The 20,825-nt window shown below is 40.7% G+C and overlaps 1 protein-coding gene across 11 annotated transcripts in view; it reads right to left on the reverse strand.

Moving 5' to 3' along the window:
• Positions 1 to 20,825, reverse strand: part of Wdr59 (WD repeat domain 59) — a 96,438-nt gene that overhangs the window by 41,436 nt on the left and 34,177 nt on the right. For all 11 annotated transcript variants that reach the window (XM_063247673.1, XM_063247671.1, XM_063247669.1 and 8 more), the window contains 8 exons: positions 19,740 to 19,828; positions 16,663 to 16,779; positions 15,054 to 15,131; positions 13,927 to 14,083; positions 9,407 to 9,486; positions 8,321 to 8,450; positions 8,076 to 8,200; positions 5,578 to 5,742 (listed from right to left, as the gene is read on the reverse strand). In XM_063247673.1, coding sequence (XP_063103743.1) covers positions 5,578 to 5,742; positions 8,076 to 8,200; positions 8,321 to 8,450; positions 9,407 to 9,486; positions 13,927 to 14,083; positions 15,054 to 15,131; positions 16,663 to 16,779; positions 19,740 to 19,828 — 941 coding nt within the window. The remainder of the gene's footprint in view (positions 1 to 5,577; positions 5,743 to 8,075; positions 8,201 to 8,320; positions 8,451 to 9,406; positions 9,487 to 13,926; positions 14,084 to 15,053; positions 15,132 to 16,662; positions 16,780 to 19,739; positions 19,829 to 20,825) is intronic.

Below are 20,825 nucleotides of genomic sequence, written 5' to 3' on the forward strand. Positions count from 1 at the left end.
CCTCAGTAAAAATTACAATGTATTTTTATTTTTATTTTGTCCTTTAAAGTGGTAAGATCTAATGTATGGAGGGAAAAAACCCCAATAAATCCTAACATGTGTGTGCTATTGACAGGAACCTGCATCCACACTGAGGTGGGCATATAAACTGGATAACATGAAATGAGCTTCATCTAAAATAAGAGATGAAAAAAAATTCCACTGGAGAAATGGAAAGAGAAAATATGTATATAAATAAGTTTAAGGGCTGGAGGTTTAGTTCAGTGGCACAAGTGCCTGCCTGACAAGCGTGAAGTTATGAGGTTGATCCCCAGTACTGGAAAAAAAAATCCAACTTAAAACAAGACATGCTGCAGGTGGAAAATCATAGACTTGAAGAAGAACTAAAAAACTGTAACTATTTCAGTAATTTTTTTGTGAAACTAAGGTGTTTTTTTTGTTTGGTTTGTTGTTGTTGTTGTTGTTGTTGTTGTTGTTGTTGTTTTTAGTGCTGGGGATTGAACTCATGACATCACACTTGCCAGGCAGGAGCTTATGTCACTGAGCTAAACCCCTAGCCCTTCAGTAACTTTTTTTGGCACCGGGGATTGAACTCACAATCTTGTGCTTGCAAGCACTTGTGCCATTCAGCTAAATGCCCAGCTTCTATTTCAGTAATTTTACCTTGATTTTATGTTACATAGGAATACTATTTTGGATATACTGGATTAAGTGAAGGTATTTTTAAATTAATTTACTTGCTTTTCAAAAATTTTTTTAACTGAAAATACGTAATTACATGAGGTCTGCATTGATTGTATTTCTATTGGACAGAGCTGACCTATACCTTTAAAGACTTTTCATAAGCTTATCTTTTTACAACAATGCAAAAAAAATCCATCTTTTTTTATGTCTAAACGAAGCAATGAAATAGAATCTAAGTTTAAAATGCCAAATACTGTAACATGAAATCTAAGTACTTAGTTCTTCAGGGATTTTTTTTTTTAATTTTATTTAAGGAGAAAAAAAAAAAAAGAAAAAAGAAAAAGGGTACAAGTTATATAGAATTTCAGAAAAAATAAACAGTAGGAAATCACTAATTAATAGATTACATATTGTCATCTTAGAAACAGTTGTTCAAGTTACAAAATTAAAGAATATAAAGTGGACTTTCAAACAGTGAGATTGCAAACAGTTCCGCTCAGTGATCCAACAAAACTCAGTAATATGGTTATCTATTAAATATATCTTAAATATACATGCAGTTATATCTTTTAGAGCACTTTCTTTTCCTCTCTTTTGTACAATGACAATTACATATTTTGGGTTTTATTACTCCCACAGTTCTTATTACTTTTTTTTTGAAGAGAGTAAAACCAAATGTGACATAACAGAACAGAGTCAGTCAAGTCAAAAGAATGGACATAATACATAATGAAAAAAAAAATTCAAGGTGATCAAAAATGGTTACCATATTGCCTCTTGCTATCTTAAAAAGAATTGCCTATAACATCAGTTATAATAAAATTGAACAAAACAGTAAAGAATAAAACCAAAACATTGGAGACATTACAGGACTTCAACAGAAGATCATTAGGCAACCAGAATGGACATCATAATGAATCTTATTGTCTTCAAAGTTGTTGCCTATACTTGCGAACTTGGTACTATTAAGCAAAGCCGAATAGGGGAAAATCAATCAAAATAAGATAGTGAGAGCAATACAGGGTTTCAAATCAAGTTAATAGGAAATCAAAGTGGGTGGCTATAATATATTCTATTTTTTCCTTAATTAAAAAGATAAAAATAGGGGGCTGGGGATTTAGCTCAGCGGCATAAGCGCTTGCCTTGTAAGCAGGCAGTCGTGAGTTCGATCCCTGGTACTGATAAAAAGGAAAAAGACAAAAAAAAAAAAAGATAAAAATAAAAAAGTAAATAATTAAAAAAAGGAGATTGAGATAAAAGAGGGCATAACAACAAAACAGCGCAGGTCAAAACATAACCATTTAAGCAAAATAGTGATTCATCACAAGATATCCTGACATAAAAGTAGTTACCGTAGTATCTCTTTCCTTGAAATCTTTGAGTATAACTTCGTATACTGTAGCACCAAACATATTGAGACAATGTAAAACCATTCAAGAGAATGACAGTATTGCAGGGTATTTAGAACCAACTATCAGAAAATGAACAGTGGTTTCTGTATAATCTCCTTGTCTATAAAAGTTTTCGTTTAGGGGCTAGGGATTTAGCTCAGCAGCATAAGCACCTGCCTTGCAAGCAGGCAGTCATGAGTTCGATCCCCGGTACCGATAAAAAGAAAAAAGAAAAAAAAAGGGGGGGGGTTTTCGTTTATATTATCACATATAATAAAACCCAATAAGATACAACCTGTTAAGACTGATGGAGACAGAAGAATAAAAGCTTGATGGGACTTCAAAACAAAATGATACTAAATCAGCACTAAGCTATTATGATGTCTTGTTTTCTCCACAATAGCTGTTCCTACCATCCAATCTTCTCTCCCTCATTTCTGTTGAGCTCTTTTTCTGTCATTTGTTGTCAGTTTGTCTTCTTCATTTCACTTTCTGCTCCATTCATTGTGGCCTCTTTGACACTGTTTCTGAAGTCTTGGTATTTTCCTTTTTTAGAATATCCTGCAGTATTCTCTGTAGAGTTGAATTGGTGGTTGCAAATTCCCCTAGTTCCTCTTTATCCTGGAAGCACCTTGTTTTTCCATCAATTTCTAGGGACAGTTGTGCAGGATATATCAATCTTGGCTGGAGGTTATTATCTTTCAAAGCTTGAATTATTTCCTCCCACGCTCTTCGTGATTTGATGGTTTGTGCCAAGAAGTCTGCTGTAATTCTGATGGGTGTTCCCTTGTAAGTGATCTGTTTCTTATCTCTGATGGCTTTTAATATTCTGTTCTTATATTGGATTTCTGGAATTTTGATTATTATATGCCTGGGTGTAGCTCTGTTTGGGTTGTAGGTGGCTGGGGTCCTATATGCCTCATATATCTGAGTATCTTTACCTTTTGCTAAATTAGGGAAATTCTTCTGGATTATTTCTGTGAATAGCCTTTGCAGTTCATTTGTTTGTGTCCCTACTTCTTCTTGTACGTTCTTAATTCTTAAGTTATAGATCCTCGTATCATCTTCTAGCCTTTGTATTATTGCTGTTTGTTTTCTTGTTATTTTTAAGAAGTTTTTCATTTCATGCTCCCACATTACAAACCTGTCCTCCAGTTCAGATAATCTATCCTTGGTTTCTTTCAAGCTGTTATGCCAGCTTTCAATAGAGTTTTTAGTTTCCTGGTAATCTCTTTGAACCTGCTTCATGTATTCTATGTTTTCTCTATTTTCTCCATCAAACAATTTCCCCCCCTTTTTTTGTTCTTCCATTCCACCATCTGTTTTTTCTTGGGCGGTGTTTAGCATTTCTCTAACTATTCTGCTTATATCTTGCTTTATTTCATTAAATACTTCACTTTTAAACTTATCTATGAGGCTCCGGAGATATCGCTTTATGTCTATTGGTGCTGTGCCTGAAACTGCGTGTTTTCTGTCCTCATTCTCCTTTCCATTTACCTTTCCTGGATCAGTGTTCTCAGGATTGGGGACTGAGGACCCTTCCTTGTTGCTCCCTCTTCCCATACTTTTTGTTCCTTCATACAAGCGTACATAGGAGGCCCAGTTTTTTTCTTTGATGGTTACAGTTTGTTTGAATTGCACCTGCTAGGTGTTCCCGTCCACTGCAGTGTACTAGGGAGACACAGACCTGGGCAGCCTCTGCTGGGCCTGCCCCTCCAGGTCAGTCAACCTACTGAAGGCTTCACTGCTAGGGTGCACCGCCAGGGGCTGGGACCTGGTTTGGGCTAGCCTACTGGGTCTTAGTCAGCGGCGTCACCCAAGCCAAGAGCTCTGCACCAATCCCACTTGAGAGGGGAATATGCGACTAAAGTCACTGCAGCGTCCTGTTCTGGCTAGTGTGCCCGGTCCCAGAATGTCCTCTTTTGGAGCCTCCTAGTCTATGGAAGGGTCCCTGTTCCTCTCACTCACCGCAGGTCGATGCAAGGCTCCCCGCCGGCCTGCTCTCAACCCTGTTTGCCGATTCCCGCTGTCAGAGCTTTCAGAACTCTCTCCCATTGTGCCGATTTGGACTCAGCAGCGGCAGCAGGAAACTCAAATCGTGGCTTCCAGAGGCATGGGTTCCGGCTTACGCACTGAGATTTTATCTGTTCCGGTTATAGCACTGGGATTGCATTTCCAGTTGGTTTCTCTCAGCTTAGTTCGTTCCTGGGTTGGCAGGGTACATTTCCCTTGCTTAGGACTCCTCACACCACACCATTCCTGGATTCTAAGCTGGGTATCTCAGAGAGTCTCCGTAGCTGCTGTTATCTATATGCCATGTTCTCCTGGAAGTCCCTTCAGGGATTCTTAAACCACTTCAAAAATTTCTGGTTATATGTGATACCACAAGACAAAACAATGTGTATGGTTCAAAACAGGGAAAAGATAATCAACACTCAGTTCAGCTTGGGTCTATCATGGCATTTTAATTCCTTCATTCAGGATAGTGCTCAAACCAAATAAAAGCATGTTACCTCCTAGCTCATGATTTTTTTACTTTATTTTTTTGAGACAGAGCCTTGCTTTACTGTAGCGCTGACTGGACTTGAATCCTTGATCCTCCTGTCTCACCCTGCTCAATGCTGGGATTAGTGGTGTCACCACCACCGCTCACTTCATGGGCTTTTTAAAAATAAAGGCTCTAGCTCCTCATGGCAGGGTTGAAGACCAGGCACCAGGCTGTGGTGCCTACATGCAGACACGACCGTCCCTCACATACCTGGCCTGTAGCTAGCTAGCTTGTCTCCAGGATAATGCTATAGGACCTTCTACAGGATTGAGTCTTTCTGATGACTATATGCACTTTTTTTTTTTTGGTCTTTTTCCTTTTTATCGGTACCAGGGATCAAACTCACGACTGCCTGCTTGCAAGGCAGGCGCTTATGCCGCTTTGCTAAATCCCCAGCCCCAACTATATGCACTTTTATTTTATCAAATATCTTCTGGTTTCAGAATACATTTTGCCTATTATCTACAGACAAAGGTTTTTTTTTTTTTTTGTAATCTGTACTGGGGATTGAAATCATGACCGCGTGCTTGCAAGGCAGACACTTATGCCACTGTGCTAAATCTCCAACCCCTTATCTACAGATAAATAAAATTATCTTTCAGAGTTCCTAACCTAGGATTAATGCCTAGCTTTAATACAATCTATGACCAGATTATACTCAATTCAAACATTTATATGCAATATTTCTGAAGTTACATGTAGCATTTGTACAAATGTTTCTGAAGAAGGGCCCACAGTTTTCATTAGACTTCTGAAGGGCACCCATGACCCAAAAACAAAAGGTTAAGGACCACAGCTCTCATGCTATCCACAGGAAGTAAAAGGTTAGGGTAGGAAACACATGCCTCCCACATCTTACCTATCCAAGTTTTCACTCAATTTCTCTACTCAGCCTAGACACAAGCACACAAGCAGAGCCCATCTTAGAGAAGCAAGGAGAAACTGGGGCCCCACCTTCAGCAGCTTAGCTTTCATGGTGGATGTGATGGTTGTGGGGTTAATGAACTGGAAGGAAGGGGCAGCGTTGTTGGGGTACTGTGCCGGGAACTTCACCAGCATCTTGACGCGGTGGTTGCTACAGTGAACAGACACTGTGCAGCTCCTGTCCGCTGCGTCCATCTGCAAGACACAAGCCCACAACTGCTTTGGAGACAAACTGCAAAGGGTCTTCAGATATAAGTGGATTTTTTATTTTCATTTTTTAGTCTTTTGGTGGTGCTCAGGTTCAAATCCAGGAACTTACACGTTAGGCAAGCACTCTACCACAAGGTTACCCAACTGGCAAGATGCAAATGGATTTACAAAAGCTACTAGAATGTTCCATGTTCCCAGAAACTGAGGATAAGGAAGAGTTTACAAAGACAAATAAGTCTGGGAGCTACTTCATTTTCAAAACAGATTTTTAAATGTTAGTACCAATTAACTAATTTATTTTTGCCAAGAGAGTATTTACTTACGTGCCCAAAAGGCTGGCCCTTAAATTTAAATATCCAGCGTGGGGCCATAGCCTCTTTACTGCCGTGGCTGGGTGCAGGGGTAGGTCCTGGAGTCCTTACCTAGTGTGCTGGAACCCAGAGACAGAGGTGGGATACCCCTGAGCCAGGGGCTGCCAAGAGCAGCAAAAGGTGAAACACAGATGAGAGCCAAGCACTCACCCCAGTCCCTGAGAAGCTAAAGGGACTGCAAGATGCTGTGTGCCCCACTGCCGACTAATGGCTGCCACGCCAGGGGTGCACATGTGTGGCAGAAATGGAGGCCCAGTGCCACGGCAGAGGCTGCAACCCAGGAGCCTACCCAGTAAATATTTTGACTTTAAAAAAAGGTTTATCTCAAAGCTGTGAAGTTGGCTAAAATTTGTCATATTTACTTTGAGATGAGAAAATATAGCAGGAAGAAGCTAAAAGAAATAACCTAATTCAACTTAAAAATACTAGGGAAAGTCGATTTGTGATTGCCAGGAGCTAGGCAGAGGGCAAATGGAAAGTGACCACTAATGACAAAGGAGATGCTTTTTAGGGTGATGAAATACTCTGGAATTAGACAGTGGTGATGGTTGCAGTTTTGTGACTATACTAAGAACCAGTAATAGCATAGTTTAAAAGGCTGAATTTTGCGGTTTGTGAATTATTACTTTATCATAACAATTTTTTAGAGGGATTTTTGAGGAAAGGAATCAAGATCTCCTTAAACCGAATCATTAGGCAGCCATATGGTTCTCAATTAAGTCAAAGCTGAGCTAATATAGATAACAAATTAATCTGTTGATTTCTGGTGCTGCCAACTACAGAGGGAAGCTGGAGGACAATGAAAAGAGCAAACATGCCAGAAAGTCAGAGACTTGGATTCAAACATTATCCTCCTCTACCAAACAGCTACTGATCTTGGACAAATCATTTCACCTCTGGTATTGCAGTTTGCTCATCCATAAAATAGGTGAAATAGTTATTAGAGAATTATTTTGGTTTTGGGTGGACAAAACATCACTATGTAGTTCAAGCTAGCCTTGAGCTCATTATGCAGCCCAGGGTGGCCTCAAACTGGCAACAATACTTCTGCCTCATTCTCCTAAATGCTGCGATTATAGACATGTCACCACACCCAGCTTTATTTGTTATTTTTGCCTTTTTGAGACAGGGTCTCACTATGCAGTTTAGGCTGGCCTTAAATTCACTATGTAGCTCAAATTGGCCTCAAATCTGCCTTGATCTTCCTACCCCAGGTTCTCAGACACTAGGATTACAGGTGTGCACCACCATGCCCAGCTTAGAGAACTGCGAGACAGATATATAATGGCACGTATCTCTGCCCACAGTTAACTGCATCTCGGCAGAAGAAAAACTAACCAATCATTAAAACCCTTTCCTGGAGATATATGCAATTCTCTGAAACAAACAGTTTCTATACTTGCTCAAAAGTAAAAGAATAAATGATTCCAAGTGCTAAGTGAATAAAGAGGACCGTGGAAGAAGTCGGCAAGGAAATAACAGCAGTGGGCACAGCGCAGATGGCCTGGGGAGTCAAGAGGGTTGCCTTCCAAATTCAGCTCTGCATTAACTTCCCTGATAATGAGGACTTCCCAGAGCAAGTGGTGCCATACATAGCAAAATGAGGTATTGGAGCAACGAAGGAAGGATGCAGGCTTCAGCTCATTCTAGGAGAAGAGCAAGCTCAGGAAAAAGGTCTGAGGCTGGGGTCGAAGCTCAGGAGTAGATGCTTGCCTAGGGCATGTGAGGCCCTGGGTTCTAATTCAAACACTGCAAGGGTGTGAGATCTGCATTTGTGAAGCATTCATCTCTTTTTTAAAAAAAATCTAGGAATTAAGAGACAGCAAGCAGAGAGACTCACCTGTTAGAGGCGCAAATCTATTTGCTAGCTGAAATCCAGCCAAAATAGTCCCTTTTCCTGCAAACTGCCATGAGCAACCAGCAGGCAGACTCTGAGCTAGGACTTACCTCTACATTGACGTTTCGGATCTGCACGTTGATAAGAGAAAACTCCTGCTGCAGAGTCTGCGGCAGCCCCAGCTGATCTGCCTTCCTCTCCTCCAGGAGACTGCTAGGGGGATCTTCCTTCAAGGCTAAAAGGAGAGATGCGTGATACTGGAACACAGTTTGGAAAGTGAGTCCATTCTGGGCTACCTGCTCATAACTGTGAAATGCATACAGAGCCCGCCCCTCAGAGCAGTCTGACACAGTACCTTCTTCCTCCCCGTGGCTTGAATTATGCTGGTGATCAATGTCTTGGGTGTGCAGGGTCTTCTCTGGTTCTGGCAGAAGAGAAATGCTCTCAATGAACTCATCACTATCCAATATGTCATTGGCACAGAGCTGCAACAAAAGATAGAAGACATGGGGCTAGAGAAGTCAGTGGAAATGATCAGTGTGTTTGGCTCCATCATGAAGCATAGAAATGTGTCAGCCAATAACGGCCACAACCAAAGTAGATTCTACCCATTACCAACTCTCCTTGGTTAAATATAGAGTGAAAAACTCTATTATTCTACTCAGGACACTCTCTTCACAGAGTTTATGCAAGGCTCAGAAAAAATTAATTGAAATCACAAAATCACAAACCTTCATGAAATGATTCAGCTAAGTGAGGCACAAAAAAAAAATCATAACCTCAAAGCATATGGGGCAAACACTACTTTTTGGAGAAAACAGGTTGAAAAAGCAATAGGGTGATGACACCTGACAAAAACGCTCAAGCACACACTAAACAGTGTGGCAAAACGTACCCAGCATTCCCCACTGGCTCTGTGCAAGGCCGTGTGCCAGGCACTGTGGGGGGGTGCAACACCATGAGACATGTTTCTCACCGTTAGCACTAAATAAGAAGGTGGCCCACAGAACAGGGGTCAAAAAGTCAGTTCACAGCAGCTGCTACTGTGGTTTACATAAGAAACGAGTATCATACATGGAGAGAAAATTAGGATCAGCGTCACAGAAGTATTGCCGATGGATGAGAGGGCTCAGAACAGCCACCAAGTACAAGAGGAGAAAGTAAGAAAGCCCACAGGCCTTTGCGCAGTATAGAACCCATCCCATCTTTAGTAGGACAGGAGAAAAAGACATTTAGAAGCTCTCTGGCCAAAAAGTGCTGAATATTTGGCTCTTAAAGACCTCAAAGTCAGTGTAGCATACCTAAGCCATTCAGCCAGCCAGCTGGAATACATTAAATATCTATCATGTATTCTCTGACTTCCACAAATACTGAATTTTGCATTTTTAAGTGAAGTTTCTAGTGTATCCAGTTATTGTGCCCAATAGCACTGAATACCTACCCTCTGCATCTGGAAATCCACTCGCCACATTCTCAAGGTCTGATCCCGAGACCATGTAACCAGCTGGTAGTCCTTGGACCCTAGAAAATCACCAAATAAGCACCAAATAAAAATTCTTCTGGGTTTAACATCTATTTTGTTACAGATCCCAATGGAGTATGATTCATTCATTCATTCAAACATACATACACTCAACACTTTTTTTTTAAGGCAGGGTGGCCTTGAATTTGTGGCATCCTCCTGCCTCAGCCTCCCAGGTGCTAGGGGTATGTGCTACCACACCCAGCTCCAACAAATATTTATGGAACATTTTTCTAGGTACCAGAATGATGGCATGAATAATCTTTATAGAGCTCACATTCCAATGATGAAAAATGACAAGAAATAAAAATACAACAAAATGCTAGATAGTTTGATAAGTGGCATAAAAAATAATACAAGAGAAGACAGAGACTGATTGGAGAGCTATTTTTAAATAGGACTCCCTGGGGAGGTCCCACTGAGCAGAAACTTAAATGAAGTGAAATAATAACTGGCAAATTAGGAGGTAGAGAGTGCAGCTGAGATTTAACGTCATACTGAACTCTCACCTCTGCAAATGTTCTTCCTTTTCTATGCTGAGGAGCTGGGGATAAATACATATTTTGCTTTCTTTTCTTTTTTTTTTTTTTTTGGTACTGGGGATCGAACTCATGACCTGTGCTTGACAGGTAAGTGCTTGTGCCACTAAGCTAAACCCCTAGCTCTCTGAATACATATTTTGTAAAAATGAATTGTTTTAAATGCATCATGGCATCCTATTGTTGAAAAGAATCTTTTGGAAAAGTGATGCCTCCCTTTATAAGATGAATAATCAACCTTTAATCTTCTTAACTGACTGAATCATATTTTTGCATATTAGCTCTGCTTACAAGGAAATTATTCTAAAAGGTTCAGGGAGCTTTGTGAGAGATCTTATGAAGGAGCAGCACACTTAAGGCAATTACACAGCATCTACAATTTCCCTCAAAAGATTAATTTCATCCAATTAGCTCATTTTATAGGTAGAGAAATCAAGACAACACAATCAAGGGCCAGTTCTCTTGTTTCCTTCTGTGTCACTACCTTTAATCAAAAATTTTTAATATATTCCTAAGCACATTTAACAAAACAGCAACTTTTTTTTCCTGACTTTTTTTTGAGACAGGGTCTTGCTATGCAGTTCAGGATGGCTTGAGCTCACTTTGTAGCTCAGACTGGTCTCAAACTTGAAACAATCTACCTGCCTCAACCTCCCAAGTGCTGGGATTACAGATGTGCACCACCATGCCCAGCTTATTTTTTTCAAAAATTTTTTTTCTTTTTTCTTTTTTTTGAGACATAGTATTGGTATGCTATGTAGTTCAGGCTGACTTGAACTCACTCTGTAGTCTATACTGGCCTCAAACTCACAGTAATCCTTCTGCCTCAGTCTCCCAAGTGCTGAGATTAAAGGCATGTGTCACTGCGCCTGGAGACATTTTTAAAATTTTTAAAAAAACCTATATTAGTACATGTTTACAGAACATGAGGGTCACATTCCTTGTAGAGAGTTGGTACCATATGTGTACATAACAGGTCTGAGTTCTTTTTTTATCCCCTTCCCGTGCCTCTCTTCCCTGTGTCTCATGGTTCCCACTAAGGGGTCCTGCCATCTAGTCTCATATTCAAGTCATCAACTGACCATAAACCTGGTCTTTCTGTATGGCCTTGGCTTTGAAGAAAAGGTGTGTGCAAGAGCATTATGAACTCTGCTCTTCTACCTGCACCCTTCCCACTGCTCCCCAAACGGCCCTTGCTTTCCCAACTTCTTTCCGTGCATCTTCTCCCCGTCTTCAAAGAGTGAGGTCAGCAGCCCCCACCTATGCCTCACTCTACTCTTAGTCTTTGAAGACAACAAAACCAGTCCTGCTGCCTTGGTGTAGGCTACTTTATAATCTGCCTTTAGGCTTGCAGCCTCCATCTGCTCTGGAGCACTACCCCTCTTAATGACCTTTTGGTTCAATTAAATGCACAAAAAAAAAGCTTTAGTTTTACTCTGCTTTGTCCTCCTTCAGCAATACCTGAAACCAAAGACCACCACTTCCTTCATGAAGCATCCTTTCCCCTTGGCCACAACATCCTGATTCTCTTCCGACCTCTTTGAAAGATCCTTTTCAAAGTGAAAATCAAAACCAAGGCCTGAGGTAGTCTAACAAAGGACTAAGAAGATAATCAGTAAAAAGAAACTGAAGCAATATTAGATTGGGAGGAAAGTAAAACGTAAGAATCCACACAGGATAAATTCATAAATGATTCAAAACCAGGCAAACCTAAGCTATGTTTAGAAATTAATAAAATGATGAAACCACAAATTAAAAAAAGAATAGAAATTGCTATGAAAAGCTTCACAATGGTAGTGTTGCGGGGGAAGGAAGGGAATTGTAGTCAGGAAGCTTCTAAAGTCCTGGCATGTTCTCTCTTTAGACCTTGGTGGAAGATATGGCTCTCACTTTATAATTATTAAATCATACATGTTCTATGTAATTTTCTGCTTGATCTATTTCATCATAAAAATACAAACAAAAATAAACTGTGTATCTTGTAATCAAATTTTCACTACTAGCTAGATAGTTCCAGTTTATACAACTCACGCCAGCAGCTTAAAGGCTATACAGATAACTTAAAATGGGTTGCTAAAAACTATGCATTTCAATCCAAAACTACAGGTCAGCTCTTCCCTGACAGACTATGGGGGAAATTATGTTATGTACTTTCTGTATCAAAATACAAAAAATTAAGTTAAAAGCCAAAAGCCATGAGCACAACTGCAAGGTAAGAACCAGGCAGCCTAATGTTTGTGGAAGCAAGAGAGATTTTGGAGATAAAAACAGGAAAGCTAACAGAATGATCAAGAGCCCGCTTGAGGTCCAGCGGCACAGTGCCTGCTTAGCAAGCATGAGGTTGGGAGTTAGAACCCTGGTACCAAAAGGGGAGAGAGAGAGAGAGAGAGAGAGAGAAAGAGAGAGAGAGAGAGAAAGAAAGAAAGAGAGAGAGAGAGAGAGAAATCTTCCCAAGGCATGGTGGCATATGCCTAGAATCCCAGCACTCAGGAGGCTAAGGCAGGAGGATCGCCATGAGTTTGGGACAGCCTGGGTTCCACTATGAGTTCAAGGCCAGCCTGAACTACATATTGAGACCTTGTCTCAAAGAACAAAAGACAGAAGTGTCCCCTTGAAAATATTCTGGAAGAGGCTGACATGGATCACAAGCAAGCTGGGGAGAAAACTAAAATATAAGTAATTAAAAGGTAAAATAAGAGAGGTTATAGGAAACTGGGGAGGTAGGAAGTAAAAAGGATTAAGATGCAAAGTGTGGTATACACCAGCTCCTCATGACAAATGTATTTATTATGCATGTCAAACATGGACTAATAAAAAATAAATTAAAAATAAAACAAGTGGAGTAGAAGATGACTGCTCTCATCCTGGGTCCACTGGAGTTCCCAGGACCCAGGGGACAAGTCACACCATTCCAGCTGCCTAGTTTTCTCTGCTGCAATATGCAAACATCAACAAATATGCTACTGTTCTGTCAAACACTTAGAGATTACGGTAATAAGGCCTCAAGAAAAGAGAAGTTGCATCTAAACTCACAAGGTGAGCTAGTAGAGAAACGAAGCTCCGACTGTCTAATTCCCATCATTCTAAGACTCTCCATTAGTGAGGGATTTACCTGCAGTAACAAACAGCCTCAAATCTCGATGCCTTAATGCAAGAATTTGCTGTGGCTTTGCATCCCTACTTCAGCCTCATGGAAGGACCTGCAGGAAACAGGTCCAGCTGGAGTCTTGTCATTTGTGTGGCAGAGATGGAGAGAATGCAGAACTGGATACCACCTAATACTCCAATCCTGGAGAAACCCATCATTTTGCTGGAGCTCCACAACCAAAGCAAGACATTTGGCCAAATCATCAAGGAGATGGAAAGTAAAACACCATTGCATGTTTGAGAAGAGAGCTATAGCTTGCATGGCAGACAGTAATAACAACCACCATTGATTTCCCTCATCAATAAAGGGAGAGAGAGCCAGGATTTGGCTTAGTGGTGTAAGCACCTTCCTGACAAGTGCAAGATCATGAGTTTGATTGCTGGTATCAATCAATCAATCAATCAATCAATAGGAAAGAGGCAAACTCCCAGGCCACAGAAGGCACTGATCTCATGGTCTTTCAGCCTGAGAAACAATTCAACAACAAATCTTTATGAATCACTTACAGTAGCAGGTCTCTTCTAAGCAGGAGACTACACTGAAACTCAGAGGGGGAATTGTGGGGTGGGGAGTGGCCATGCACTCTGTTCACCCTCTTACGATTAAAGGCAATATGCTCCCTCTTCCTCTCTCTCTGATTCCTACAGCCCATATAGGAACCCTTCTTCCTGGACCACATGGCCCACATGCCTGGGGCCACCACCCATCACAGCTCAGAAGGACAAAGGACAGCAGTCTTCTTTCCCACATACCTTCCTTCTGCCGCCTCCACTGGAACTCCAACACCACATCATCATGCCCCACAAAGGTGTGGACCGGAGTGTTCAAGTCAAAGACATTCCACAGGAGTAGGCTGTTTTCCCTCCGCAGCTGGGGAACCATCACGGTCACTAAGCCATTGCTGAAAGGCTATGGCAAGAAAGGGAAACACGTCACTTACTCTGGGAGAATCAGCTGAGTCTCAGTTTTCAAAACTGGAATTCTTCCTAACTAAAACTGATTAGATGATAAAGTCAGGCATGGTGGCACACGCCTGTAATCCCAGCACTCTGTTTAGAGAAGGGACCACAGCTAATGAAAGTAAGCCGAGCCAAATGCTTGGAGAAGAACTCTGAAAATTCTACACTAAGCAAAGAGTTTTGACTGCTGTTTCACAGCCTAGTTTCTCTCTATGAGTTCCTTCTAAAGAAGGGGCTCACAGAGCTGCTGGGAAGCCACTAGATCAGCAAATGTAATTCCTGCCATTGGAAAGGCCAGAGGTACAGCAGCCACATGAATTATCTCCTTTCTACAGCCCAGGACTCCACCTACTCAAAGGAGAGATTTGGGACCTTAGGACTGATGTTCTACTTAGCAACTTCCAATCTGCTAGGTAGTTGAGGAGCCCATTCGGTTGATAACTGGGCTCTTAGGTGGCTCTGATAAGCCAGAGCCACCTAAGAGGACATTTATTTACTTTTACATCCTCTTCTGGGAACATTCCTGGATTTTTTACTTTATAAAGCAAACATATTCATCCAGAGAAGTGTATCAGTTCACAGGAACAATGTCTGATTTCTTAGCAAGTGATTCCAGGTACAAAAACAATTTAATACCCAATTATTTTCATTGCTACACAATGCCCCTGAGGAACAGCTTTTTGTAGCCTCTTCTCCATCTAGCTAGGGTTAGCAGTTCTAATGCAGAACATAACCAACATTTCAAGGGTATGACTGTTAAGTCACTAGCAGCATTTATGCCATTATTACCACCCTCACCAAACCAAGACAAAAAAAAAAAAAAAAAGCATCTCACAAAGAAGATACAAGAAAATCTGGGTCCTTGCATCTGGAATACCAAGAGGAACTTTCCATAACAAGAGTGAGGGCATCTGACTCACCGTGTACCTGGCCTTCCACACGGGCACCTGACAAGGGAGGATACTGAGGTATTTCCGGGGCTGCCGATAATCCCAGAACTAGAAGAAAAGTTGTTTGTAAGATAAATGGCATTTTAAAAACTCAAGTATTATAATAAGCATTGTCTTAGAACTCACTGCTTTTTATCCTCCAAAGACACCTTTCAATAATGTATTTTTAGTTTGGCTCCCATAACTATGCTACTTGGAGAGACACAAAGAATTCTCCTTTTCCCATTTATCAACATGACAGGAGAATTTCTGGACTTCACAAGGATTATCAATTTGAGACAGACCACCGTCAGTCAACCTGCCTATTACATGACCTTTCAGCTGAAAGGTAAAACTGACAGGTTTTGATCCTTTTACACCATGCACACAATTTAATAACAGTAGTTAAATGCCCCAACTACTTACTGCCTTTCAGACAGGTGCTTAAAACTTTAGTTTTTAAATCCCATCTAATCTTTAAAACAACTAAAGCAGATACTATTAATCCCTTTTTCAAATGTAGAATTTGGATGGTTCCTGGTTCCTGAACTTGGGAGATAAACTGACATGGATGCAGGACAAACATCAGCTACAACAAACAAAGTAAAAACAAACAAAATAGCCACTTCTAACACACAAAAGTAAATGACAGCTCCACCTCAAGATAAATGTTAACTTTTAAGCCTTATGTGTTACTCTAGATTTTGTTAATCATAGCAAAAAGACATTACACAAAACTGTGTAAGTATAATAAAGCACTGAATTAATGATACTGAGCCACAAAATTGCTAGGCCAACTTCTGTGGTCAAATCCCTATCCTCAGAGAGAAAGACTGACCACAGGAGGAACCGTGCAGCAGAACAGCCTTGCCCTGCTATCATTTTGATCAAGGGGCACAGCATAAGCCAGAGTCCAAGGGACAAATGGTAACAAACACTGTATTCTGAGATAAACCAAAAACAACAATCACTGAAATGTGTAAAACCTTGAGTATTTCCTGTAAGTTAGAGAATGCCAGCAAAATAACACTGTCTCTCAATTCTCAGTGCCGATGTCTAAGAGGTCATGTCTTTTGCAGATAAGATAATCACAACAAAACTGCTGCTTTTCCACCATGAACAGAGTAATTGTAGGCCTGGTGACCTTCACAAATTTGCAAGCTCCCCTTTACTTGTATCTCTGTGTGTATATCTCACTCCCCTGAAACTTTTTTCCAAGTAAACTTCCTTTCACAATGCTTTGTCTCTGATGTTCTGCCACTGAGGGAAAGAAAACCTAAACAAACTTTAGCTCCTATAAACTCATTCCTGTTGGTCACAATGACTAGGTTTAGTAGAGTATGGTGGCCTCAAGTTTGAGGCCAGCCTGGGCTACATAGTGAGTTCAAGGAGAGCCTGAACTACAAAATGAAACCTTGTCTCCCCCCTCCCCCACAACTACAATAAAAAACGTAACTTGCTCAGCTCCCCCAAGAAGCACATGTACCCAGGAAACACAGACCATGCTGGCATGCTGTAGCTTTCCTTCCAAAGCGCTATCACACATCCCTGACACCTCTGAAACCCAACTCCTCCAACTGTCCCAGTGGGTGCCACTCACCTTGACCGAGTTGTCTTGACTGGAGGTGGCAAGAATGTGCTCGCTGTCTGGGTGCCAGTCAAGGCCATGGATTTTGGAGAGGTGAGCTGCTAGATATTCCACTGCTGTGCTGGGTTTCTGCAACAGATTGGCACTGAGTTTGTCACAATCGAAAGAATTCACTGAGTGTCTCCCATGTGACAGCCTGCTGAAGGGGATACACATACTACTGCAGCTACTGTCTCTAGCCCTCAGAAATTGCACTTTCTTTTGTTTAAGCCAAACCAACTACCACCAGCAAAAGGCTTACCTGGAGGTCTGTCATATGACTTATAAATGGACCCAGCAGCCTAATCTCTACTCAACCCAGCCTGACCTTTATGAAAGACATACACAATGGGTACCTTTCGCTTTTTCATATTTATTCCTTTTTCTCCCTCTCCCTTATGCCTTGTAATATCCAAAGGGAGCTAACCTCAACTGAGACAGTAAAATCATCCATTTTATAGTGATGGGGAACCCAAGATCCCAAAAGAAAACATATACACACAAAAAAGAAAAAAATCAGCATATTTAAAAATGGACTAAAAAAAATGGACAAGCTCCGAAGAAAACTTCAGAAATATACATTAAAATATGATTTTTTTGAACTTTCTAATTAGAAGGTATAAAGAATAATTCTACTGAGACTGTATTTGTCACTACTGTTGTACATACAAAATAGTATGGAAAAATATTTGGCAAGATTTAGTATGACATAATCATGTATGCCTGTCTATAATTTCAGGAGGCTCACACAAGTTCAAGGCACTGTGGACTATGCAGACCCTGTCTGAAACAAACAAACAAACAAACAAACTGTTTAAATTTTTAAGGCGAATAATCCAAATTCACAAAAAACTTAACATATATCTTGATGCTATTTAGAACATTAGAATATTAGAAACAACCTGAACAACTCGTAGGTGGGGAAAAATTAAATTTGTATCAATTATACATAACTATCTGATATACTATAATATAGCTCTTAAAATTATACGTAGAGATTATAACATGGAAGAAATGCTGCAATTTTAAATTAAAAAAAGCACATACAACATAAGTGATATTTTTTTTAAAGCACAGGGGAAAAAAATCCTAAAATGTTAGCATTTGTCTCTGGTAATATGATTATGAATGGTTTTTCTTTTTTTCTTTTTCTTTCACTGTCCTACTGACAAACAGCCTGAATTACTTCTGTAACTTGCATTAGTCTATGAGGTTAAGAGTATAGTCTCCAAACGTAACCTCCCCATGCTCCTGTCCGGGCATTAAGTTTACTCCTCAGTAAAATAGCACTCTAAACAATTCCTTCTAGAAAGGCTAGCTATAAAGAGAATATAATCAATACGTACAAAGCTCTTAGAAAGACGCCTATGTGCAGTATGTTTAATAAACATCAGTATTATCAGCCATACATAAGCTGGATGGAAATCCAATGTCACCACTGACCCTGAACTTTTCTAACCCTATGACAGCGGCTGCCACTGGTACTGCTTTGATATTAGAAAATGCCAGAGAAAAGAAAATACCATCAGCAAGTTCACAACACAGCTAGGCAGAAGGCTTATGTATCAATAAAAAAGAAAAGTTAAAATTCTTTCAACAAAAGTTAAAAGGCAGAGGGAAATTAGTACCAGTAAAGGACCACTCAGCAGACTAAAAAGGAATAGCCTAGCTGTATTCTTCTACAAGATAAGGAAACAGGAACTGAAAGAGTTCATGGTTAAATACCCAATTATTTTGCGTATGTCTCTGAAAAGTCTAAGACAAACATACAGACACTGAAAATTAACCAAATATTTTTATTTAAACTATTTACTATGCTGAAATGCTATTATAGTGACAAACTGAATAAAGCTAAATCATTTAAGAAAGGAAGAGAAGAGAAAATGGCTAGTCTAACCTAAAGGGACAGAAGAAGCTACAATGTAGAAGACACAGCCATCCAACTCTTATAAACACACCTTTGGCCCTAAGAGCCACCCAAGGCAGAGCGGGCCAGCTCACTGCATCCCCACCAGTGTCGCATCAGCCACACTCAGCCTCTGCCTCACTGCCCTCCTCCCAGTGTTACCTATGTGCCCCAAGCAAAGAAGAAACTGTGAAGAACCCAAGGATCTCGAGCCCCCAGTTTCACAAAATAGGAAGCAGTGTTTACACCTCAGCACTTACAAAGTTGACCACTTGAGGCTTGATTACCCAATTCTCTGGCAGCAAGTCGAGGAGAAGGCTCTTTCCTTGTATTGTATTGTATTGTATTGTATTGTATTGTATTGTATTGTATTGTATTGTATTGTATTGTATTCTGACGCCAACACACCGCAATTCCAACTGACTTTCCACTACACCCAGCGCCGGCACCTTTTGGTGCCTTCAGCACATGGGCTGGTGCAATACACAATCAATGTGCAAGCTTCTCTGAGGCTGAGGGGATATCTAGACTTCTAAGGAGGATGGAACATAACAAGCTCAGGGATCTGTTTTGGAAGTATTCAGGAACAACCCCTAGAACAACTAGTTTTCTTCTGCAAACAGGGGCTAGGAATGAAGCTTTCTGATCAATCTGGAAGTGCCAAGTCCCAAAAGTTTCACCTCATTCACCGTACTATCTTCCATTCTGAAGATAAGAAACCTGAGGTCCAGGGATTTAGCTCACTGGCATAAGCACCGGCCTGACAAGTGTGAGGTCGTGAGTTCGATCCCCGGTTCCAAAAAAAAAGAAAAAGAAAGAAAAGAAAACTGAGCCTTATAAAAGTTATACTGACTTTCCTGTTGTCTTCATTAGGAGGGGCAAAGTGAGATTCTACTGCAAGTCAGGGCAGGTTCACTTTTTCAGCCAATGATCACAATGCCTTACTTTCCTACCTTTCTTTGTTCGACAGCAATTTGTTGGAGAAGCAAATGTCACCTGGTACTGTGAGCTTAAAATGACAACTTGCCATGCTGCAGAGTCTCTGGGACCCTCCAGACTCATAATTCTATCTTGGATTGCGTGACATTGTTTTCCACACTCTGGGAGGGACTGAAGACCAACTATAAGGAAAAAGGTTACTCACCCGCTTATCCCATATCCGCACATCCCCATCGTGGCTGGTGGCAAGGCAGTTAGCGTTTCTTTTATTCCATTTGACCTGGGAGGCACCAGCTGCAAAGAAAAACCAAAGAGAAGAGAGGCACTGTCCTCACAGCTTTCAGAAGCAAAGCGATGCATGTCCAGGGGAGCTGGATAATGAGTTCTGACTCAATAAGCACAGAAGTCCTCCAGCTCCTATGACTGTACCGACTCCACCATTATAGATAAAAAGAAGTCAAGAGTGAGTAAATTAACAGGGGAGCAGGATCACAGTTACCTAACTGGGGAAATGATCGCCTGGAAAAATCCATAGGTTCTCTGAGCACGGTCAGCAGGAAAATGCAGTTTCTCTGGCAGAAGTCATTGACTGGTTACCACTGCTGGAGGGTAACTAACCTGTCTCACAATCTGACCCTTTCTCATCCCCACTGATACCACAAGCACCCTACCTCTCAGAATTGTGCCTTCTCTTCTTTAGAAGTTGTTGCATTGAGGGACAGTCCTGGAAGAACATAGTTTCCAGCTGGAGCTCAGTTAACCAATCTGTCCCAGTGTGGGCCAATTCCGCCCAAGTACTAGTACTCTGATACAATACTCTGCACATAATGTGTGATGGTCCAAGTAAGGTAATCAGCATTTCACCTCTTTAGATTATTTGTGCTTTCTTTTTGTTGGGAACCTCCATACTCTTCTCTTCTAGTTCTTCATAAAATATATTAACCGTTGTAAACTGGCGTAATGCTATTAGACTGTAGAAACCAGAATTTATTCTTCCCATCTAGCTGTATAATAGTACCCATTATCTCATTTTTTTCTTGGGACATTAAGCACCTTAAATCATCTAAGAACAAAGATGGAGACTGAAGACAAATTAGAGTAAGAAGTAAGAAGAGCTTGCTCCATTTCCCTCCCTTGTTAAAAACTGTACTGAGTATTCAATCCAGAGGTATTCTATCATACACACCTCTTTTTACTTTACTTTTCTCATTTTAAGACAGAGTCTTGCTGAATTGTCTGCTGGACTCAAACTTGCAATCCTCTCACCTCAGCCTAAGAACTAGCCTTATAG

The sequence above is a fragment of the Cavia porcellus genome, unplaced genomic scaffold, assembly GCF_034190915.1.
Source record: "Cavia porcellus strain 051 isolate PalLab524CR breed Dunkin Hartley unplaced genomic scaffold, mCavPor4.1 scaffold_4, whole genome shotgun sequence".
NCBI classification, from domain to species: domain Eukaryota; kingdom Metazoa; phylum Chordata; class Mammalia; order Rodentia; family Caviidae; genus Cavia; species Cavia porcellus.